The sequence below is a fragment of the Penicillium digitatum genome, chromosome 4 (genome assembly GCF_016767815.1).
Source record: "Penicillium digitatum chromosome 4, complete sequence".
NCBI lineage: Eukaryota > Fungi > Ascomycota > Eurotiomycetes > Eurotiales > Aspergillaceae > Penicillium > Penicillium digitatum.
Window position 1 is genome coordinate 2253623 of NC_089387.1, and position 22852 is coordinate 2276474.

At 50.3% G+C, this 22852-nt stretch overlaps 10 protein-coding genes across 10 annotated transcripts; 5 read left to right on the plus strand and 5 right to left on the minus strand.

Annotated features, from left to right (window-relative positions):
• Window positions 1-234: 234 nt before the first annotated feature.
• Pdw03_0744 (Pectate lyase) lies at window positions 235-1078 on the plus strand (the record flags this gene model as incomplete). The annotated part of the gene is made up of 3 exons (XM_014680524.1): window positions 235-415; window positions 468-604; window positions 671-1078. The coding sequence occupies 3 exons, from the start codon at window positions 235-237 to the stop codon at window positions 1076-1078; spliced, it is 726 nt and encodes a 241-aa protein (XP_014536010.1).
• A 1216-nt stretch (window positions 1079-2294) lies between these two features.
• Pdw03_0745 (uncharacterized protein) lies at window positions 2295-3851 on the minus strand (the record flags this gene model as incomplete). Its single annotated transcript, XM_014680525.1, has 1 exon — window positions 2295-3851. The coding sequence occupies one exon, from the start codon at window positions 3849-3851 to the stop codon at window positions 2295-2297; it is 1557 nt and encodes a 518-aa protein (XP_014536011.1).
• Window positions 3852-4070: 219 nt separating this feature from the next.
• Pdw03_0746 (Involucrin repeat protein) lies at window positions 4071-7312 on the minus strand (the record flags this gene model as incomplete). The annotated part of the gene is made up of 3 exons (XM_014680526.1): window positions 4071-4169; window positions 4221-7082; window positions 7148-7312. The coding sequence occupies 3 exons, from the start codon at window positions 7310-7312 to the stop codon at window positions 4071-4073; spliced, it is 3126 nt and encodes a 1041-aa protein (XP_014536012.1).
• A 750-nt stretch (window positions 7313-8062) lies between these two features.
• Pdw03_0747 (Cell surface receptor/MFS transporter (FLVCR), putative) lies at window positions 8063-9729 on the plus strand (the record flags this gene model as incomplete). Its single annotated transcript, XM_014680527.1, has 4 exons — window positions 8063-8185; window positions 8251-8363; window positions 8462-8810; window positions 8896-9729. 4 exons carry the CDS (start codon window positions 8063-8065, stop codon window positions 9727-9729), a joined length of 1419 nt encoding a protein of 472 aa, XP_014536013.1.
• An 800-nt stretch (window positions 9730-10529) lies between these two features.
• Pdw03_0748 (Cytochrome b-c1 complex subunit 6) lies at window positions 10530-11289 on the minus strand (the record flags this gene model as incomplete). The annotated part of the gene is made up of 3 exons (XM_014680528.1): window positions 10530-10594; window positions 10684-10806; window positions 11013-11289. The coding sequence occupies 3 exons, from the start codon at window positions 11287-11289 to the stop codon at window positions 10530-10532; spliced, it is 465 nt and encodes a 154-aa protein (XP_014536014.1).
• A 479-nt stretch (window positions 11290-11768) lies between these two features.
• Window positions 11769-13103, minus strand: Pdw03_0749 (WW-domain-binding protein; the record flags this gene model as incomplete). Its single annotated transcript, XM_014680529.2, has 4 exons — window positions 11769-12278; window positions 12329-12500; window positions 12585-12640; window positions 13041-13103. The coding sequence occupies 4 exons, from the start codon at window positions 13101-13103 to the stop codon at window positions 11769-11771; spliced, it is 801 nt and encodes a 266-aa protein (XP_014536015.2).
• A 127-nt stretch (window positions 13104-13230) lies between these two features.
• Pdw03_0750 (Glycerol-3-phosphate acyltransferase Sct1, putative) lies at window positions 13231-16115 on the plus strand (the record flags this gene model as incomplete). The annotated part of the gene is made up of 8 exons (XM_014680530.2): window positions 13231-13257; window positions 13316-13336; window positions 13554-13588; window positions 13645-13653; window positions 13708-13909; window positions 13967-14561; window positions 14612-14880; window positions 14931-16115. The coding sequence occupies 8 exons, from the start codon at window positions 13231-13233 to the stop codon at window positions 16113-16115; spliced, it is 2343 nt and encodes a 780-aa protein (XP_014536016.2).
• Window positions 16116-16978: 863 nt separating this feature from the next.
• On the plus strand, window positions 16979-18261 carry Pdw03_0751 (Prenyltransferase, putative; the record flags this gene model as incomplete). Its single annotated transcript, XM_014680531.1, has 2 exons — window positions 16979-17200; window positions 17275-18261. 2 exons carry the CDS (start codon window positions 16979-16981, stop codon window positions 18259-18261), a joined length of 1209 nt encoding a protein of 402 aa, XP_014536017.1.
• Window positions 18262-18731: 470 nt separating this feature from the next.
• Window positions 18732-20686, plus strand: Pdw03_0752 (Saccharopine dehydrogenase Lys9, putative; the record flags this gene model as incomplete). The annotated part of the gene is made up of 11 exons (XM_014680532.1): window positions 18732-18783; window positions 18890-18943; window positions 19007-19188; window positions 19242-19362; window positions 19413-19485; window positions 19538-19580; window positions 19640-19653; window positions 19709-19755; window positions 19810-19913; window positions 19969-20532; window positions 20591-20686. The coding sequence occupies 11 exons, from the start codon at window positions 18732-18734 to the stop codon at window positions 20684-20686; spliced, it is 1350 nt and encodes a 449-aa protein (XP_014536018.1).
• Window positions 20687-21516: 830 nt separating this feature from the next.
• On the minus strand, window positions 21517-22852 carry Pdw03_0753 (Activator of Hsp90 ATPase; the record flags this gene model as incomplete). The annotated part of the gene is made up of 4 exons (XM_066099709.1): window positions 21517-21535; window positions 21733-22391; window positions 22463-22545; window positions 22630-22852. 4 exons carry the CDS (start codon window positions 22850-22852, stop codon window positions 21517-21519), a joined length of 984 nt encoding a protein of 327 aa, XP_065957436.1.

Sequence of the window (22852 nt, forward strand, 5' to 3'; positions counted from 1 at the left end):
TGGGGTTGTGCATCAAATCCATCCAGTCGGATGTTGTCGAGCTTCTTCACGGATATTGAGGAGCCATGCAACTGTACATCTGACCAAGACAGTACGGAGTGTGTCCTGTCTTGTTATGATGTTCAAAAGGTATAAAAGGTCTCTTGTTGGCCCTCGATTTGATCAACCATCACCATCAACCATCGCAATCAACTATCACAATCAACCATTACAATCAACCATCAACTCAGCAAGATGCACGCTAGCACCATCATCCTCGGTCTCGTTGGCCTCGCCAGTGCCCAGACACTGAACATTCCCTCTCGGGTGGGCAGCATTGTCTCTTTGCCTTCTCCCAGCGTGATCAAGGGCAATGTTGATCTGGGCAACCGGGAGTACGACCGTGGTCGTCCTTGCAACAGTGACAAGGATACCGGTATGTCCACCTAGAATTGAGTCCATACCAATGAAGCTAATTGCATGAAAAGGCTCCGTTAGTGCCGTGTTTGTCCTGGAGAACGGAGCATCCCTGAGCAACGTGATCATTGGAGCGAACCAGCTCGAGGGCATCCACTGCAAGGGATCCTGCACTCTGACCAACGTCTGGTTCCGTGATGTCTGCGAGGTGAGTCGTCTCATGTCTATCTTATCATGTCTATCTGGTCAACCAATACTAATCTGCCCCGTGTAGGATGCCATTTCCATCATCGGAAGCGGAGATGCTCTCATCAAGGGCGGAGGTGCCCAGGAGGCTAAGGACAAGGTTGTGCAGCACAATGGTGTCGGAACCGTCACCATTGATGGATTTACCATTGTGAACTCGGGCAAGCTGTACCGGTCATGCGGTAACTGCACCGGCAACAAGAGCAAGAGCCCACGTAAGGTCGTGGTCAAGAACGTCAAGGCCAGCAATGTGCCTACCTTGGTAGGAATCAACTCCAACTACGGCGATGTGGCTGAAGTCAGCGGCACCTGTGGATCCAACGTCAAGCACGTCTGCGAGGAGTTCCAGGGAGTGGACAAGTCAGAGGGCAAGGAGAGCCCGAAGCTGACATCTACTGCTTCCTGCAAGGGACAGTCGTCTCTTCCTTCTTGCTAAATTCATCTTGATCTTTTGATGGGAGAAAGGGAGAAAGGGAGAAAGGGAGAAAGGGAGAAAGGGAGAAAGGGAGAAAGGGAGAAAGGGAGACAGAGGAGGAAGGAGGAAGACGAGGAGAGGTGGGAAAGCAGATAGTGAAGTCAGAGCATCACTGCATCCCCATAGGGCCGTTGAATCTCTCTCAGACTAGTTAGTAGCTATCAATGTGATTTGAATGTAAAAAAAGCCCGAAAACTTCCTGATCTCTCACACACAGTAAACCGTTTGCCACACTGTCTCCAAATTTTCCATTTTGAGCTTCCTTACCGTGGGGGAGGTGACGAGGGTATATCATTTGACGTATCCTCAAATTCGATTAATTCACATCAGGCTTCAAACTGAGTCCAGACATGGTCTGTCGATGCACCATTGAACTCGACTGCATTATCGAGGACGCGCAGCTTAGGTTTGGGTCACATTTAATCCAAGACGGTCTTGTCGGGTTGATTTGCTCCATTGTTTTAGAGTGACTCAATTGACTTGCAGCATGCTTTTTTGATGTCAAATGTGATGAAATCGACCATCTCCCGGAACATTGGATTGAGGAGCGTATGTTGTAGGTTGTGTAGATTGTGGAGCCCGTCATTAAGACGGCTTAGATTGACACGTGACATTATACGTGAGAGGTAGAAGACAGATGGCGCACCAACTTATAGGCTATTTCGAATGCGTTTTAAAATCAGTAATCGCAATGTTTCCTTTCTGATTTTGGCTGCATTTGGGCACCCGCATACAAATGGATACATTTGTTAGGGTAGATATATATTTTGTTGCGGAGCTATTTGAGTCACAACTAAGCAAAAGAGAAGTATGGAAAAAAAAAAGAGATTCGGACCATGTGGCGACTGTAATTGCCAGCTACGACCAGACGGGCTTAGGTCGAGGTAATCCATAGAAGGAATTGAACTCACAAGTATTACACAAGACCAGTCCAGTCTTATTGTAGCTTAGGGATTGATATTGAGAGCCCATTTAGCTGCATTGACACAAAAACGGAAAAGACGTGGTAGAGGAAATCTGGCCCGTACTAACGTATGGACAAAAGACAGACACGTTCGAGTTAATGATAAGTCTACTCAGCAAGCGCGGCTGGGCATTGATCACCCAGACAAGAAGGAGAACATAATCACAGTAGCAACGTACCAGGTCGTGGAAGCGCATGTACTTCAACGAAAGATTATACAGTGGCAGGGTTCACAAGAGTCGGAAACATGACGCCATACAGAGATACGATCCATGCCTGGAGGCCATAGAGACGGGCATTCCCCGCACTGCTCTCATTCTGAGATCCAGCAGGTGATACTTGGCTCTGGGCAGTGACATAAGTTTCCCGCGAGCTCGTTGCTCCAAGAGAATCATCTGATTCTTCGTGGCTACCCGTACAGCAGCAGAAAAGGCATCTCTGGACGTTCAACCACGCCAAAACGCCCGGGCAGACCGGCATGCTTGAGTGAGGGTTTTCATCTGTACCACCGCCGCAGCCAGCCATCGTAAGAACTGAATGCAACCGCGATGGGTTCGGGGGGGTGTGGTCTCTAGTCGTCCTCGTCCCTTGTGCAGAAAGCTCAACTGAATTCCTAGGACCGTCTGACCCAGCCAGATTGCGTGACAAGGTGAGAAGGGCAGTGGTCCTGGGCCGCAGTGGGCAGTTTATCACAGCAGGGACTGGGTCTGATGGAAAGGGGAAATGTCGTCCAGGCGGGGACCGGGCCAAAGGCTGGACATGTCTGTTTGGGCTTCGCCCAAGACAACTCTTTGTTTGTGCAGCCTCAACATAAGGATCGTAGCTTGTATCCGAGGCTTCGTGGCGGGCAATGGGAAGACGTTGATGGAAAGGGTGGTCCTGCAGCGGTCGACCGATGTTCATTCCATGGCCACTTTGTCGATGGGGGAATCGGCCCTGTACCAGCGTGCCATCCTCGGCTCTTCCTATGCCGTTAACGTAGATTCCACTAGCATGAGACGCAGGCAGCAAGCCAAAAAATCTCCTCAGGGTGTCGCCACACGAACTGCCACGCTGATCACCAGCAGGACCGCCACCTTGCAAGTTTGCGTGTGACCGTGCAGGGTTGTCTGGGATCATGAACCGCGCAGAGATGGACACAGCCTCTGAAGTGCCGAAAGAGGGAAGGCCAGGGGGCGTAGGCGTTCTTTCTGGCGGTGGATATCGTGGTTGGACGGTTATTACTGCAGGTCCCAAGTTCCCGGGCCATTTAGGCCTGCAGACACTTCCATCACCGAGGGAAACAGCCTTGCGGTGTGAAGGCCGACGGGAGTTTAACACCGATGGGTTTGAGTGATTTGTACTCAAAGGAGGTCTTGACCAGTGTGCGGTTTGCCAGTACTGGTCGGATAATAGTTTGGTGTGATTTCCAAGCTTCCCTGCCATTCTCTGTCGTCTTTCTTCTCTGACCAGAACACTGGTAGGAGTCTGATCCTCCTGTGAATCTGTAGGGATGAATCTGGCCATATTTACCGCTAAGCCTTGCTCGTGAACTGGGTTATCAGAGAGGAGAGACGCATAGAAACGAGGACTGGAATCATTTGGAGTGGTAACTCTGATCGCATTGTATATAGATCGTTCATCGCTTAAAATAGACTCAGACGAGTCTGGGTTTTTGTATGGTGAAATGGAGTCGGAATCTTGAGGGTGTTTTCCACGTTGGATGTTCTGTGACGCCGAAAAGAACTGCGAATGCGGGTTACTGGATTGATCGATTCTTCGGGCAAGCATTTTGATGGCAAAAGAGTGAGGCCTGGTCAAGATTAGAATATACTGGGAGAGAGTGACAGGTGGGAATAACTAAGACAAGAATGTGATTTCCGCAAAAACCCTCATCCACCATCGTGCCTGCCGGGATCAAACCAAAGAAAATTATTATAAAATCAGTCTATATGTACACCCTTGAATGAATATGCGCTCTAAACCCGAAAACGTTGAAAGTCATGATCATTATGGAGTGCTACCTGGGCTCTTGCCAGTCACCTTGGCGTGCTCCTTTTTTAGGGCTCGCAGCAACCCTTCAATTCTGCGACGCTCTTCTTGTTCAGCCTGAGAGGTGTCAGCTAGTTTGATAAAGGAGAATGGTACAAGAGAACTCACCCTAAACATCTTCATGTTCTCGTTGCGCGTGTCACGCATCATCTTCTTGAACTCATTCTTGAGCACCATGGTAGATGTCGTGTCGTAAGTGCCATCGCGGCCCACAGATGTGGGACTACTCAAGTTCATCCAGCTTATACGTTCTTCTGCCAGTTTTGTTTCGAGTTGCTCGCAACGGTCCCGAAGACTGTCAATGAGAATCTCGAAGCGTTCGCGTTCTTTTTCAAACTCGATGCTGGCTTTCGTCATGGCTTCGTAGTCATCGATGATCTCACTAAGTTCTCTTTCTAGATTATCTGCCCGCTGCTGAAGATCACCACCTCCTCGTTGGCTCTTCAGAGCAGCCAGTTCCTCAGTGAGCTCGATGTTCCGGGTGACCAGTGCATCATTCTCCCTTTGGACACTAGTGTTGGAAGCCACTACTGCCGCACGTTCGGCTCGAGTACCATAGGCCCCATCCAGCTCTGCCTTGGCCATTGTCAGTTCAGTTGTGACCCGCACAATCTCGCCTTCAAGCTCAGTCAACTCATTCTGCAGGCGAGTGGCGTTGTGGTCGGACTGCGCGCGCTGATCATCCGCCTCCTTGATACGGGCATCGGATTGAATTCGAATCTGCCGGATCGCGGCTTCAAGCTGAGCGACCTCTTGTTCGGCGCGATCACGAGCACCCCTAACTTCCTCGGATCTGAAATCGCTATCGTTCTGCAGTGTTTCAACGACGCTCTGCAGGCGTTGAACCTCGCTCTCCGCGCGGTCCCGGGCTTCCTTGACGTCTTCACCTCTAGCATCGGCGTCGTTTTGCAAAGTTTCAATTACGATATGTAGATGCTTGGCTTCGTCTTCCGCACGGTGGCGGGCCTCTATGACCTCTTTCGTTTTAGCGTCGGTGTCATTTTGCAACGATGCAATGGCCACCTGGAGGCGCTTGACTTCTTCCGCATGTTCGCTGGCCTCTCTGGTCTCTTCGCTCGTGCTGTCGGTATCATTCTTCAGCGATATAATGATGTCCTGTAGACGCTTAACTTCGTCTTCCGCGCGGCTATGGGCCTCTCTGGTCTCTTCGATCTTTTTCTCGGTATCATTCTGTAGCGAAGTATTGACCACCTGTAGACGCTTGACTTCACCTTCCGCATGGTCGTGGGCCTCTCTGGCTTCTCTGAACTCTTCGCTCTTCACATCATTATCACTCTGCAACGATGCAATGATGGCCTGTAGACGTTTGACTTCATCTTCCGCGTGGTCGCGGGCCTCTCTGGCCTCTGTGGCCTCTTCGCTCTTCGTGTTGTTATCATTCTGTAACGATTCAATTATGGCCTGTAGACGCTTCACTTCATCTTCCGCACGGTCACGGGCCTCTCTGACCCCCTCGTCCTCGATGTCTTTGTCTCCCTGCAAATCGTTGATGAATTGTTGCAGGCCTTTAACCTCGGCCTCTGCTTGATCTTGGGCATCCTGGGCTTCCCTGACTTCTTTAGTCTTTGCCTCAGCCTCGCTACGCAGTGAGGTGATAATGCTTTGCAAACGCACGACTTCACTCTCAGCCTGAGCCAGAGTCGCCTTGGCTTCTTCCTGGGGATTGCCTTTGGTGCGCATTGCGTCGAGCTGTTCCATGACAAGAGCCAATTCGTCGCCTTTGGCGTTGCCTTCGCGCTCAGACGCTTCGAGATCCTTGCGAACGCGGGACAACTGTTCCGTCAGGTCGCCGATATGGGCATCGCGCTCGGCGTCTGACTTGGAGTTGAGCTCGCGCTGTTGCTGGATTTGCGTGGTGAGAATGCTCTTCTGCTCAATGACTCCATCCACTCGGCTCTCCAAGCCGTCTATACCTGTTTTAAGGTAAGAGAATTGCTCTTCTAGTCCCTCGCCGTCAGACGGATCAGGAGGCGGAGGCAAAGTTGGCGAACGGGTCAAACCAAACCGATCAACGATTGATTGCACTTGATTGTTGATTTTGGTAAGTTGGTGTTTCCAGGCTATCTCGGCTTCAGGTGCAATGTCGCGAGCAGTCGTGGGAGCAGGAGCGTCCCCTGTATGCAAGACGATTTTTTCCATGCTACTCTCGATATAGGCTAAATGAGCGTCGACCGTTCCTGTGGGATCGACGGGCCCTCCACCCGCTGACAGCTGCGGGGGAGGATCGATGAATTCATCGGGGTTCGACTTTTTCATCAGGTCATGCATGCGCTCGCTAATTTCCTCCAATCGTCGCTCTGTAGCCTGCATAGCCTCAGTATTCATTGCGGCGGCCGCGTTGGTCTCGATCTTCCTGTCCACGCCAAAGTCATCCAAATGCTCAGTTGTCCGGTAGAGACTACGATCGTCGAATTTTAGATCATCATGGGAGCTATCCGAAGTGGGTGGAGCAGGGTTCTTAGGACCCTTCTTCAGACCCTTGTGTGTCATCTGCAAGACACCCGCAGTGTGCTCCAGCAAGCGCTGACTGATCTTCTGCGACCTCTTCTCCAGTTTCCAAAGTTCCTGTGCCAACTCCTCACATCGCCGCTGGCTGACCGCGAGTTCAGAGTCACTCTTGTCGAGGGCCTCAGAAGCCCGGCTCATCCGGTTTGAGTTCGATCCGCCATTGGCACCGTATTCGCCGCTGCTCCGAGGGCTGGGCGGGCTGTAGAGTCTACCAAGGGATTGCGCCGCGTCACGCAGTTTCGTTTCGAGTGCCAGTTTCCGCTTCGTGCCCTGGATGCGAGTGGACAGCAAAGAGACTTCCTTCTTCAACCCTTCCACCTCCTCGAAGGATAGGACTTCGTAATCCGTGCTATCCCCTATGGCGGTCTCGGTCAATAGGTACATGGTCACGGGGTCGTTGACATTCAGGAAAACCGAGCTCCGCGAATGAGCCGGGTGGAGCTACCAGAAACGAAGAAAGCATGGTCAGCCGAAGTCTCAAGTTGGCGCGTTGCCTCTCTACTCACTGGGTCGTATTGCGACTGCTCCTCGTGGTGGGGTTCCAGGGCATCTCGATACTCCTCCACGAGTGTCTTTCCATTCGGCGGTGTTGGAGCTGGAACATCGGAAGTGGCAACGTTTGAGAGATACTGTGAGTCCCCGTAGGAGGATTGACTGGATCGCGTGCTCATATTCGTGGTCGTTCAATGGCCAGGGTCTCCCCGATTAGAATGGTTCGTAGAGGAGAAATTCAGGAACAGGCGTCACGCATCATGAAATTCGAGCGCTAAAGATTGCGGTCGGGAAATGTAGTAGGTCTGAGTTAGGGGTATAGTTGTGGAGAGGGAGTGAATGTATTTTGGCGAAGGTACAGAATAGAGAGGCCAACATTAATTTAAAGATAGCGGGGAGGGAAGGGGAAACCATGATCGGCATCATTTTATGGTTCAGCCACGGTTTTTTCTCCAACTGCAAGTACACAGAGTAAAAGGAGATATTTGATTTGATATCGTACACATAGATTCAGATCTTGAAGATGTATGGAGCACTGAATACGTATACAAGACAGTTCCAAGTTTGGTCATTCCACTTTCTTCGTCTCAAGGGGTGATTCGATGATTTGTTAGGGGATCCACTCTGTAGTAGAGATAGATTCTACCATATGTACACATAGTACAACATTCAACAGCTATAAATAAATCCAAGTAACCTCACATGTTTTCATCTACCCCGCTATGCACTACCTAAAAGTAGCGTTGTAGTACTTGTGCAATGCAGCGTCACAGTAGGGCTTATCAAGTACCGCCAAGTACCCCGGTTGGGACCTCGGACCAGAGTGACATGAGAGCCAAGAGACTTGAAAGATGTGAAACTGCCCGCTTTGTTTGATTTTATTGTAGCCCGCGCAGAATGAGCTTACTCTGTCACACATCGCGGTAGACATGTCGACTCTTGAGCGCTCTCGGGATATAGAGCAGGGCTCTCGACCTATCTACAAGGTCTATAAGCGACGCTTCTGGGGTCTGGCCCAGCTGGTATTGCTAAATATCGTCGTTAGTTGGGATGTATGTGCTCCGTTACGATTAATCCCGATACTCGGCTTTGCACATGCGCTGACTTTCGTATACAGTGGTTGACCTTTTCGTCTATCTCAACAACGGCCGCGGAGTACTTTGATGTCTCGGAGAGCGCTATTAACTGGATGAGCACTGGCTATCTCTTCGCCTTCTGTGCTGTTAGCCCGTAAGTTGACATAAATTGCCATGTTGAAAAGCAAGAGAAGTCAAAACAATTAAATAAAAGTCCGCTCCAAGTATCCCATTCGCTAACCCGATTCCCAGCATCGTTATCTGGATCCTGAACAAAGGCGGCCCCAAACCAGCTATCATCACCACCGCCACACTCCTACTAGTGGGTAACTGGCTCAGATATGCTGGTACCAGAGCGAATGGCGGTATATTCGGACTCGCGATGTTCGGCCAAATCCTAATAGGATTCGCGCAGCCCTTCTGCCTCTGCGCACCAACCCGATACAGCGAGCTCTGGTTCTCAGATAAGGGCCGCACGAGCGCAACAGCAGTCGCCAGTCTCGCGAATCCACTGGGCGCTGCCCTGGGCCAGCTGATCGACTCGGAATGGGCGTCGAAACCCTCTGATATACCAAATATGGTCCTGTACATTTCGATCATCGTACGTGAAACCCATAACCAATACCTAACCCATCCTTTTTTCATTTCTCTCCCTCTCACACTTGCACTCCACCTCAAACAAACAGTCAACCGTCGCAGCAATCCCATCGTTCTTCCTCCCAGCATCACCACCAACACCCGCAAGCACATCCGCCGCAAAGCCGCACACACCACTGGGTGCAGCAGTACGCGAACTAACTAGCGCGCGTGAATTCTGGCAGATTTTCATTCCATTCTCTGTATATGTGGGCTTCTTCAACAGCGTCTCCTCACTGCTAAACCAAATCCTCAGTCCGCACGGGTTCTCCGAGACAGAAGCCGGTATTGCAGGCGCCATCCTGATTGGGGTAGGACTCGTCACGTCGGCGATCATGTCGCCAATAACAGACCGGTACAAGCACTACCTGGGCAGTATCCGAGTGCTGGTACCAGTGGTGGCAGTCACGTATATCGGGCTGATCTTCGCGCCGGGCAGTGCGGCCGGAATACCGCCTTCGTATGTGGTTATGGCACTACTGGGCGCAGCGTCGTTCGCGATGCTACCCATAACGCTAGAGTATCTCGCTGAGATTACGTACCCTATCTCTTCGGAGATTGGGAGTACCATCTGTTGGACGGGTGGGCAGTTGCTTGGTGCGTGCTTTATTCTTATTCAGGATGCGTTGAAGGCTGGAGCTGGGGCTGAACCGCCGTATAATATGCGGAATGCATTGGTCTTTGCGGCTGTGGTTGCTGTTGCAGCTGCACCGTTTCCGTTGACCGTTGGGCTTTTTGGAAGGAGTGTTCATCGTCGTAGGTGGGAGGTCGACCGTGGTGTTGAGGTACAGGAGGTTAGGGACGTGGCTCGGACGGATGAGAAAGTTAAGACGGTTAGATCTGATGATTTTGCCGTGGCAACTGATACCCCGATCAAGACTTGACGGCTGTTTCTCTATCAGGGTTCTTTTGGGATGTGCGACTTGTTCATTTCAAGGGTTTGGAAGAGCTTTGACGCGTCGCTCTTTTTATTCATCGCTGTACCATGACCATGGTGCTTTTCACGGGCCTTCATTCCCATTGTCTCTTTTTCCGCTTGAGTTGTACCCCGGTTTATGGTACCCGAATCTCTTTTGAATATGTGATAACCTCTAGGGACTTGATGCACTTTGGGTCGACATATCCTAGTTAGCGAATTGAGCATATTGTGAATCAATAATCTGGCAAGAACAATGCCGAGCCGACTTGTGCACATATGCATCCTATAGTTAGATAAGGAAAATAAGCCTAGCCTACCAGCGCACAAAGGTAATCTAGACAGATGAGATTCGTTTTAAAACAAGAGAATAAACCAAAGCACAGTTCGAACAGGCGGAAGACCAGCTATCTGTACACGCAAGGCTGAAAGAGGGGGGAAAATGACCTATTATTCTTTGTTGCTTCCTCTGAGCCCTCCTCCCTGCCTTGAAAACACAATACATATGCGCACACATACGCAAGGAACGACCAGAAAACAAAACCTCACGTTTCTGGATTGATCCTGCGTTCTCAACCCAAGGCGGCAAGCTACCAGGCTATCAGTCCGCCTTGGCAGCTATCATAAAAGCGGGATTGATTTTTCTTCCGGCGTTTCAGTCCAAGAGGTTCCCCGTACCGATGCGGTTTATAGCGAAAATAGTTCGAGAGCCAGATCGATGCAAGAGTTAGATAGAACGCCGAAATCAAGTCTCAGTAGAAGAGTCGTTTACTTCAACTCCCTCCAGAGCTTGGGGGCAGCGCACGCGGTCACGCAGTGAGTGAGGTGGAAGACTAGCTTATGTTAGTTGCACAATCAATTATCGATGGGAGGCAATTCCATAGTTTTGTCTGGTTCCATTGTTGATGTCAATTGCACTTACACTCCTCGACGCAGTCCTCCTTGGGGCCCTTGTAGTCCTCATCCTCCTGCTGGCGGGTGACGCGCTCAACGCACTCGTCATAGTGATGCTTGTAGGGAGCGCAGACGGCGGAGTGGGCGCACTCTGAGAATTAAAGTTAGTCTCCGATCGAGAAAGCCGGTGAAAATCGTCTTTGCAATGCCATTGGGGGCCATAGAACGCAGGGGCGTGTCCTAACACATAAGACCAGTTGGTGCGAACAACAGCTCGTGTTCAACGATCGCATGACACTGGCGATAATGGAATGCGAACAAAAAAGCAAAAGTCAGAAAAGCAGCAAGGCCACTCACCCTCCTCGAGCTTGGGCTTGATGTCCTCAGGCTCATCCTCTTCCTCTTCTTCTTCTTCTTCCTCGGCCTCAGCCTCCTCTTCCTCGGGGGCCTCCTCGGAAGACTCCTCCTCGGCGGGAGACTCCTCGGCGGGCTCGGTGGAGGCTGACTCTTCCTTCTCGGCGGACTCTTCCTGAGTGGTGGTCTCGGTCTCGGTGTCTTGAGCGGGAGCCTCAGCCTGGGCCTCGGTGAACCCGAAGGAGGAGACAACGTCAGAGAAAAATTCGGAGAGACCCATTGCGGCAAAGATCAATTGAATGATGACCGGAGATCTTGTGTGGGGGTGAAAAAGCGGAAGGGGGTGGTAACTGAGGGAGGTTGTTGGTTTTGCCCAAGAGCTGCTTCTTTCGGACTGGAAAATCGGAAAGGCCCGGCCGCTGAGAGACGCCAATTATGCCGCACGTGATTGGCCAATGGGTTCCAACGCCATTCAGGACTGGACAAGTGCAGTTTTTAGGGAATTTTTATTACTGGAGTTACTTCTCCTTGATTTAAGGATCTCGGATATATGAGAAAATTCAACTTTTGTTTGCTGAAAATAAGTGTAGGTGAGTTGATATCAATTCTTCCTCCCTCCATTTCCAAGTGCGTAAGAACCGCTTTCGTATCGCTAAATGCTAATTGATGGGGACATAATGTACATGAGATAAAATTAAAAAAAAAGAGCCCAGTTCAAATATGTGATAGAATGGCATGTTGGAATGGTCTCCCGAAAAATTAGATGGCGCGTCGCAGCCTCTCTTCCAGCTCGTGGGCTACACTTTGCGACTGGACCTCCTCGTAACATGGAGGCGGCTCCGCGGGTTCGAAACCGGCGTCAGACGCTCGACTGCTTTGCGGCTCTTCTGGTGTCTGGCTGGGTCTAGCACTTTGGCTAGCATTAGGCGGAGCTTCATATGCAGGCAACTCTTCCAAATGAACTGCTGAGAGATCCACGTTTTGTTGCCCTCGAGTGCTCTCGCTTGTATTCTCAACAGCCTGCTCGAGTCGTTCCTTGATCCGCTCGAAGTTGGTGTGGAAGTCAAAGGCTCCGCCTTCCTTGAATGTCACTTTCAATTGAACAGCAGGCAGGGATGGTGAGATGCCACCTCCAGATACTGGTTGTACTAGAGCTGTCCATACATTGGGTCCAAAGAATGGTGCAGAAACATGAGAGTCACGGACATTCAAGAGAGGTGACGAGAAGGACTGGAGGTCATTGCTTTTGGATGCGGGAAGGTAGATAACCTGTCGAGGGTTAACATGGCGTGGAGACATAGACTCAAATTAATACCGACTCTTTGGTTGGTGAGGTGGATGCAGCCAGCACTGCTTTGGATTGAAAGTTTTTCTGCACCTTTGTATCGGGAGGGCGGAGTCAAAGAGACACTAGTACGAGGAGGGGAGGAGTAGATCAAGCGCTCGTTGGGAAGACGGACGAAGCCATCCTGATCATCAAGCATTACCCAACTAGGCAGTCAGCGTGGATGCTTCAATATTGTATGGGTCTGGTCCTGGCCCCGGAGAGAAACAGCCATGAGAGCAGAGGCATACTTGAGAGACATGAATGCGAGATCATTCCAAGCGCATGTGACACTGTTTTTATCGGCCTAATCCCCGGGAGAATAGTGGTCAAGTTGGATGTCGAGTTGGAAGATGAAAGGCGGGGTGTGTGAGTAGCAGGTGTAGACGGCGTGAGAAGAGACCAAAACAAGGCCTAAAGACTTCCCAAAAGACAAGATTAGAAAACCACTATTCAGAGGTCTTCGAGTAAAGTGTAGACTTGCAATATCAGGGAAGTTGAAGTGGAAAGGCGGGGCAGGCGGGGAGATAAACCTGCAGGGGGAACTTTTACGTTGTACGGTGTGAAAACTGATCGTGTTTTTTTTGTCTGTAGGTCATTTTGATGTTAATTCCAGTATACTGTGTAGTTGATCATATCACCTATCTACCTGGAATTGTAAATTAAACACATCGTCTCCATCGTGTTAAGCTTGATGCTTTACGCACTTCAATGCTCTTGGCGATAGCATCCAGGCCGATCTCATTTGATAAGACCTGGAATAGCTGCATGATGCTTTGATTAGTGAACTCCAACACTCGGTATGCTTAGGGGTGTTGAGATTCTATGATTGAAAAGTTGGAAAGTTGATTTCATTGATCTCATACTGGGATTCTCGGGCCATCTTGTGAAGTTGCAATGGCCTGTGCTCACCTGGAAGGTATTGTACGGAGTGCGGAGCAGTTTCAGAGCTTTTCTCATTGTGACTGATCATTTAATTTAGCTTGCTTCGCATGTAACAGTTGTATGTACACATAAACAAGAGAATTCTTCTATTAAAAGTCCAAGATCAATCGTAAGTTGAATTCTTGTCACGTTCTGCAAGCGTCCGAGTCAAAGCGTTCCAGTCAAAGCGCGCTAAGACTCTCAAATCTTCCAGATGCGAACTTCGACCCTCCCCCTCTTCTCATGTTTTCTTCCTTGACCTCATGTTCTGATACCCTGTCTATCAAATATATTAGATCGTCTATGGTGATCTGAGGCTCGAAACGGCCAAGTGTGTGGATCCCAAGCTCTTCCGGCTAGCCGTACTCACGTTTATCTTTTCTCCAGGGACTTCATGTCGACACAATCATAATCCTTCATTATTTCACAAATCAGCTTTCTTTCCCCCAGAAACGGCCCACCGGGCTTCGACAGCACAATGGGTGAAAAAGGCCAGTACATCCCACCCCTCATTGGGTGGATGTATGATTTGGTTCTTTGGACATTCTCCGTGCTCATCGACCTCTTCTTCCGCGAAGTCCACCCCCGAGGCTCATGGAAGATCCCTCGCCGTGGTCCCATCATTCTGGTGGCAGCTCCCCATGCGAACCAGGTATGCCGCCTGCTTCCGGTCCGATAGACAAGATGCTAATGATGGATTTTCGCCCAGTTCGTAGATTCTTTGGTGTTGATGCGCGTCATTCGCAGCGAAGCGCAACGTCGTATCTCATGGCTTATTGCGGACAAGTCTTTCAAACGCAAGTTCATCGGACTTCTGGCGAGAGGAATTGGCACACTGCCTGTGGCACGTGCTATGGACAACTTGAAACCCGGAACCGGCACCATCTACCTTCCCGACCCGATCAACAAACCAACTCTTGTGCGAGGTGTTGGAACCAACTTTGAAGAAAATAGCTTCCAAAAGGATGGAACTATTGCCCTACCAACCATCAACGGAACGTCACACAGTACTGCGATCGCCGAGATCAAGGGACCGGAGGAATTGGTGCTTAAGAAGCCTTTCAAGCACAGGGATGCGCTAGCCCAACTCACTGGACGCAAAGACATTGACCGTGATGGAAATTTCACTGGAGATGCATCCGAGCAAGATCCAGATTTCAAGGGCACCAAATTCAAGGTTGCTCCTCATGTGGATCAGACTGCAGTCTATCAGGCAGTATTCAAAAGACTAGGCACGGGCGGTTGTGTCGGTATCTTCCCGGAAGGTGGAAGCCATGATCGCACTACATTGCTTCCCTTAAAAGGCAAGCTCTTCGTGTCCAATAGTTCCGAAAGATTTACTAACATGACACAGCTGGTGTCGCCCTGATGGCTCTAGGCACCCTGGCTGAAAACCCGGACTGTGGTTTGAAGATTGTGCCTTGTGGCATGAACTATTTCCATGCTCACAAGTTCCGCTCCAGGGCCGTTATTGAGTTTGGTAGTCCAATTGACATTCCTTCGGAATTGGTGGAGCAATTCAAGCAAGGTGAACGACGGGAGTCTGTCGGTGCTTTGCTGGAAATCATCTACGGAAGGCTCGTCTCGGTCACTGTCACTAGTCCCGATTATGAAACACTAATGGTTGGTTTCTTTCCATTACGGGGACATACACTTCCGCTAACAGTTCAAAGGTCATCCAAGCTGCCCGTCGTCTGTACAACACGAAAGGCAAAAACCTTCCTCTTCCTATGGTTGTGGAGCTGAATCGCCGCCTTGTGAAAGGTTACGCCCACTTCAAAGATGATCCCCGGATCGTTGAATTACGCAAGTCGATTGTGGGATATAACAAGCAGCTTCGTCTTCTTGGAATCCGGGACCACCAAGTGGCCTACGCGAAGTTCTCCATCTTGCAGGTGGTTGCCACATTGATTTACCGTCTAGGCAAATTAGCACTCTTGGCAATCGGGACGCTTCCCGGTTTGCTGCTCTTTACCCCCGTTTTCATTGCAACCAAACGTATCTCCGCAAAGAAGTCTAAGGAAGCACTGGCTGCTTCTACTGTGAAACTTCAAGGCCGAGATGTGATGGCTACATGGAAGCTTCTTATTGCCCTTGCATTTGCTCCGGCACTCTATGCCTTTTACACTGCCTCCCTCACGTATTGGACTTACTGGAACCGAGTCAATGGAATAGTTCCAGACTGGGTTCCGCTTTGGTCGGTAGTGGTGATTGGCGTGGTCCTCTTCCCCACCATCACTTTTGCGGCTCTTCGGATCGGTGAAGTAGGCATGGACATTATAAAGTCACTTCGCCCGCTTGTTCTATCTCTGAACCCATCATCGGCCAACACGCTGGTGAAACTTCGAGAGAGACGCGCTACTCTAGCTCATCAAGTAACCGAGGCAATTAATACCATGGGACCTGAGCTATTCCCCGACTTTGATGCCTCTCGGGTTGTCACCGATCCATTCCGAGAAGCGACCAAACTGGATCACAAGGTCGAAAACGAATTGCCGGAGATCAGAAGAGCCAGCGTGTCGGACTATACCGAGAAAATGCCCTCGTCAGAGCCTCTGCCCCGCAACGAGTCCTTCCACAACCTGGCCAACATTGGTTTCTTCTCCACACGACCTCCTAGTCGTAATCGTAGCCGCAGCAGATCTGCTAGCGCCCGACCTGGGTCGCAGCACGGGCTCAAGCCGCTCAGTACTCTCACCCCGAAAGACCCGCTTGAGGACATCAGTTCACGGATCCGTGATGCCATGAGGGAGCGTGGGGAACGTCGCCGGCGTCGAAGCGAAGATGGGAGCTGGGATATGGCCAGCTCAGGCCCTGGAACTCCTTCCAGCCTTGAGGAGTTCCGAAAAGATCTTTGAGATGTGGACTGCCTTGATCCTTCAATCATTTATCATCACGAACATCAACCACGGTGTTCGGTGCAAAGTTGTGTGCGTATTTTCTGTTAAATAACCATTCAAGATATCCTGTCTGTTTTAATTATGCTCTTGTTGTCAAACATTCATCTGGGGGGTCAACTGGTTATTATTGCAGAAATCTTCTACCAAGTGTAATCAAACGTGAGAAATTGTTTACAATCATCCCAAGGGAAACGATCAAGTAATCACACTATCAGTAGCAATGGACACTAATAGTAGTGGTACATCGACTCATTCGGCCCTCTATTTCTTCTCTTCACGCCCTCTGTTCACAATATTTGTCCCTGCAAATACGTATCTACGGCCGACTACTATTCTATTGTTATGATGAATGTACAAAAGGCGATTTCAGCGAGGATCCTCTAGTCACAGGCACTTAGATATAGATATGTTAAACCTGAGTGGCATACCCCAAAGCAACTTATACAGCCATAGGCACCAAGGGCAACCAATGAAGATCGCTCCCTGGGCTGATCTTGGCCGATGCATTTTTTACCTTGCCACTTCCACGGGGCTTACACTAAGAGCTGGGGCGAAAAACCCCCCCCTAGAATCTAAAATTACACATGGAAAATGGTGTAGCCTAAGTGCTTGAATTGCCTTGCCTCCAAATCCTTTTAGTAAAATTGCCCATAACAAAGACTGTAAGTAACTGACCACGTCGCGTTTTGTAGTACGAAGACAAATCCGGCCAGCCGCTTGCCGCGCACCTTTTTATCTTCTATTCTGTAACCAGTCTCTACCCGAACTCCTCGATTTTTCTACGGAGTTTAGGGGACTCATATACTTTCCACACCTCCATCATGCCTTCAATGCATCTGTCACGTCTTCGAAATTGGTTCCTCGCCTCTCCGCCTGCCGAATACGCCATCACAAGCCTCAAGGAACTGCTGATCGGCGCACTCCAACAGGGCCCTGTCCCCCAGCATGTGGCTTTCGTTATGGATGGAAACAGGCGCTTTGCCCGATCACATGGAATTGAGACAGTGGAGGGACATAATTTGGGGTTTGAAGCTCTTGCAAGAGTGGGTGCTACTATTTGGGCAGCTCGGCGTTACGCGGCTGCACCCGTATTGTGGCCCATGCTAACGACTGATAGATCCTCGAAGTCTGTTACAAGAGTGGAGTGAAGGTAGTTACGATCTACGCGTTCAGCATCGAGAACTTCAAACGCTCAAAATTCGAGGTGGATGCGCTCATGGAAATGGCCAAGGTGAAGCTGTCGCAGATGGCTCAACACGGAGATCTGCTCGATCGGTACGGAGCAAAAGTTCGCGTCCTGGGCCGTCTTGATATGCTCAAACCGGACGTTTTGGAGGCCGTCAACAAAGCCGTTGACATGACCAGCCGCAACGGAGACCGCATCCTTAATATCTGCTTTCCTTATACCTCCCGCGACGAGATCACCTCCGCTATCCGCGACACGGTTGAGGATTATACTACACCGATTCAACAGGGTCGCTCCGCGGCTGCCGCTTCCCGCTTCTCGGAATCCCATATTGCAGATAATATCCGCGCTCAGACGCTCGGATCGACAACACATGAATCACACAGTGATTCTGAGTCTACGTCGGGCTCTTCGGCACAGGATGACGACGCTTTTTCTCGGCACGACTACTCCGACCGAGTCTATGGATCGATGTCTTCCTGCTCGTCTTCCACAACCCTCCACCTCGGAAACCAGCAAGACCCCAAGGGCTGCCCCCCACCGAGACCCGCAACTGAGGCAGATAGCCCAGTCTATATCTCCCCCGAAAACATTTCTCGCCAGACTCTAAACGACCACATGTTGACCAAGGATGCTCCGCCCCTGGATATCCTGATCCGCACTTCGGGCGTCGAACGCTTGAGCGACTTTATGCTCTGGCAGACACACGAGAACACGGAGATTGTCTTCCTCGATGTCATGTGGCCAGAATTCGACCTGTGGCACTTCCTACCTGTGATGCTCGGATGGCAGAGGCGGATTTCCAAATCTCGGCAGGACCCCAATGCAGAGGGGAACTTTGCCGGCGACGCAAAATCGAGCGAGGAAGGCCCAGACGCGATGCTTTGGTGTCAAGCTGGAAAGGTCAAAGACATCTAGCGAACTGTCTGTTATATACCCTGTCTCTACCTGTTTTTGTTCAGCTTCAGCATCACTAACGTGTTGCTTTTTGCGGAGTTTCTGTTGGGCACGCCTGACATGATAAACTTGATATCAGCATGCATCTATGCATCGCCGTCCACTAAATCGGTTGTCGGTAAATCAAATATTATCTACTTCCTAATCCTCTACCTCCTCCACGCCAGATCCATCCTTCATCTCTCGTTCCATCACTATAAATCATTAATCCAAGGGTGTTCCTTTTCAATGATCCTTTCTCTTCTCGAGTATGAAGAACAACTAGCTATAAACAGCAGGCGGTGAAACTGACACTTTGAACACATCTGTGCTCAGCTAAACCCCCGCGCCGATACCGGTTCACGTGATGTTGAGTCATTTGCCGTATGCCCAGAGCTGATGTGCTCCGGTTGAACTATCCCAACATCATCTATTATACCGATTCAATCAAAATGGTCAAGCAAATTGCCGGTTCCAAGGCTCTCCTTTTGGGGTCGGGCTTCGGTACGCCTCGTTTCTCTTCTCCAAACCTCTTGGCCCTAAATGCGTCATGCTGCCCCGCATCGAGCTTCTTGAGTTGTACAATTGCTAATTTCTGATTATTCTGAAGTCACCAAGCCTACTGTTGAGGTCCTCAGCAAGGCTGATGTTGAGGTCACTGTTGGTATGTTCATTGAATCCACTTAGGCCCCTATTTCATTGAAAATCGCTGACAATGCGGTAACAGCCTGCCGTACCCTCGGGAGTGCCCAGGCCCTTGCCTCTGGCTTCAAGAATGCCAAGGCCATCTCTCTTGATGTCAACGATGATGCCGCCCTCGATGCTGCTCTGAACCAGGCCGATGTTGTGATTTCGCTTATCCCGTACACTTTCCACGCTACCGTCATCAAGTCTGCTATCCGCACTAAGGTAACACATCTTTCTCTGGAGGGAGCGAGCACTTGACTAATTTATTACAACAGACAAACGTGGTCACCACATCCTACGTCTCCCCTGCTATGTTGGAGTTGGATGAGCAGTGTCGCGAGGCTGGTATCACAGTCATGAACGAGATCGGTCTCGACCCTGGTCTCGATCACCTCTGTACGTGTCTATGTCACAGATATAAACAGACCGACGCTTACGAGAGATAGACGCTGTCAAGACTATTCACGAGGTCCACGCTGCTGGCGGCAAGGTTACCGGATTTGTTTCCTTCTGTGGAGGGTTCGTCCGATGATTCCCGTGTTCTATACGTGGTATAGCTAACCAACAACAGCTTGCCCGCCCCCGAATGCTCAAACAACCCCCTGGGATACAAGGTCAGCAAAAGTCCACTTATCACCAAGTTGATATATAACTGACAAATTCCGGTTTCAAGTTCTCGTGGTCTAGGTTAGCAGAAGTTCAATGCTGAGTGTTTGTTTGAACAATTGACTAACTAGCTCAGCCGCGGTGTGCTTCTTGCTCTCCGTAACGCTGCCAAGATCTACCAAGGTATGTGCTTTATTTACGCATAACAGAAACCAAGAGTGCTAATGTAGAATGCAGATGGTAAGATCGTGTCCATCGACGGCCCCGATCTGATGGCTACCGCCAAGCCCTTCTTCATCTACCCCGGATTCGCCTTCGTCGGATACCCTAACCGCGATTCCGTATGACATTTAATGCGTTCTACGAGAATTAGTTTCAATCAACTGACCTGTACAGACTCCCTTCCGCGAACGCTACGGTATTCCCGAGGCCCAGACCGTTATCCGCGGTACTCTTCGCTACCAGGGCTTCCCCGAGATGATCAAGGTCCTTGTCGACATTGGTTTCCTCAATGACGCGCCTAACAGTGTCTTCGATAAGGCCACTTCCTGGAAAGAAGCCACTAAGGAGGTTCTCGGCGCCAACTCTTCCTCCGAGAAGGATTTGCAGTGGGCCATCGCATCCAAGACCAGTTTCCCTAACAATGACGAGCGGGATCGTCTCCTCTCCGGCCTGCGCTGGATTGGTCTCTTCTCCGACGAGCAGACCACCCCCCGCGGAAACGCCCTCGACACCCTCTGTGCCACTCTTGAGCAGAAGATGCAGTACGGTCCCGGCGAGCGCGACCTTGTTATGCTCCAGCACAAGTTCGAGATCGAGAACAAGGACGGCTCCAAGGAGACCCGTACCTCCACCCTGTGCGAGTACGGTACTCCCATTACTTCGGCTATGGCCCGCACCGTTGGCATTCCTTGCGGTGTTGCTGTTAAGCAGGTTCTCGATGGCACTATTAGCAAGACTGTATGTTTATCTATCTCTCCTTTGCTCTCGAGATTCTCTATACTCACTTCCTTGATAGGGTGTTATCGCTCCCGTTACTTGGGATATCTGTGAGCCTCTTATCAAGACCCTCAAGGAGGACTACGGTATGGAGCTCATTGAGCGCACTCTGTAAGGGTGGGTTCAATTTTGGAACTGAATAGATATCAGGCTGGTAAAAAATCTAGGAAAGACATAGACGATGAATGAAATACCATGGTGTGCATTGCTACTCTTATGTTCCACCCTATCAATGGGATGTATATGCGTTAATGTAGACCAACTCATCACTTGCAGTAAGGTATGGATCCATCTTCCCAAAGGCTAGTCACCTAGACATGAGTTGCCATGTGTAAAGTGCGGCGGAGTAAAAGAGGTACACATCAAGAACAATCTATACAATGCAAGTCAAGAGGTGCCGAGAGTTGAGAAAGATGCGAGAAAGCTACCAGTCTCATAGCGGGCTTCTTGGGAAGAGATAGAACACAAGGCTTCATCCATCTCGGTATCGAAAAGCGTGGAAGGATGTGCTGAGATGTTCTTCCCAAAGAGACCCGTAGCTCATTTTGGACCTGGCCACCTTTGAATCTCCGACAGGCTCAAAAGGCATGGGGCTTCCGTGAAGGCAAAAAAAGCCCGGTACTAGCAGAGCAACCAGCATACCATCTATTAAAAGGGTCCAAGTAGATCAATAGGTTAACTTATCTTCATTATCATAGACATACCACCATTTCTCTTATCATAGCGTCATTGAGCCCTGCCCGACACAGAACTGCAAGGGCCATACGGGTGGAAAAAGAAAAGAGACACGAGTTGAAAAAGAAAGCAGGCGAATAATCTAGTTGCTTGCGCTTTTTGCAGTCTTTACCTGTGGCCAATCCATGTAGAGAAAAAGAGGAAAGAAGTCTTTCGGACGAATGCATTGTTTTGTGTGTATTTCATGCCACCGAGAAGAGATGTAGTCGATCAGAGAATACTGCCAAACCTACACCAACGAGAAGAACGAGAATGATTAGTAACCGATTCCAGTATTGCGATGTTTCTGAGGAACGCTGAGATCTGTAGACAGAGGCCGGATTGGCAAACGAGACCAGGAAAAAGAATGGAATGATCCGAAGCAGATGAATGTAAGGAAAAGAGAAGAGGACGGGAGGACGGGAAAGAAAAAGAGACATGACATACCCGAAAGTCTGCTTGATGCTGCGAACATAGTACATGTCCCAGTTCTGCTTGGTGACATCTTCCTGGCCAATAGGAACGCCGGACCAAGAAACACGCATCTGAGTAACACCGTCGATATCGTTCTGATCGAAGTTGATCTCCTGCGTGCTGAAGTGACCCTCGGGCCACTGAGCAAGACGCCACTTCTGGATAATCTGCTTGGGCTCATTAAGGGTAACGAACTCTCCAGTCACGTTTCCGTCGAAGATAGCGAACTTGCCGCCGACCTTGGCGCCCTCAAACTGGCGCGGTGCACCGCGCGTGAATGCAGTGATACGCTGCGCGTCCGTAAAGGTGGTGTAGAGCTCGCTGGCTGTGGTGCGGAACTCGTCTGAGGCCGAAACGGTGGTTGTGTTGACGGCGACCTTACCGGTCGTGGTGGTGGTGGCCTGCGCGGCTGCGGCTGGGGTATCGGCCTTGGTTTGCGGGTGGACAGTGGCCTTGGAGAAGCCGCTAGATGGGTTCACGCCTGGGGCGTGCTGGAGATCCTTGCCGTGCTCGGCGATCAGGGCGGGCGTAAGGCTGGACAGGGTCTTGCGGAGTTCGGCGACGAGCTTTGTGCGCACGAGGTCCTTTACGGGCTGCTTGGAGTTGGAGTCGGCGCGGTTTTCAATCTCGAACTGCAGGGCGTTTTACATGGTTAGTGTTACAGATCATCTTGGCGATGGGGAATGGGGACAAGTGAACATACGACGTACTCATCTTCCTCGGTGTCGTGGGCTACCTCGGGAATGTTGATGGTGCCGGTGACATCCTCATCGTCCTTTGTCTTACCTATGGAAGCGTCTCAGCTGCCAGGTCCACAAAAAAAAACCAAGAAGAATTTGAAATAAACTGAATTGATATTGGACTACAAACCTGAGTATTCTAGCGAGACCTTGACATCGAACAGAGTGATGACTTTGCCCTTGCGCTGGCTGACATCTACGTCTCCATCCATTGACAACAACTTGGCTACTTTGGCTGACACGCCCCCTTCCTCAACACTGACGCCGACAAGGTTCTTTTGCAAGTACTCCTTGGCCCAGCCAGAGGCATCCTTGTTGACCCAGTGCCAGTTGTTGGGGTTGTGGAGGACCAT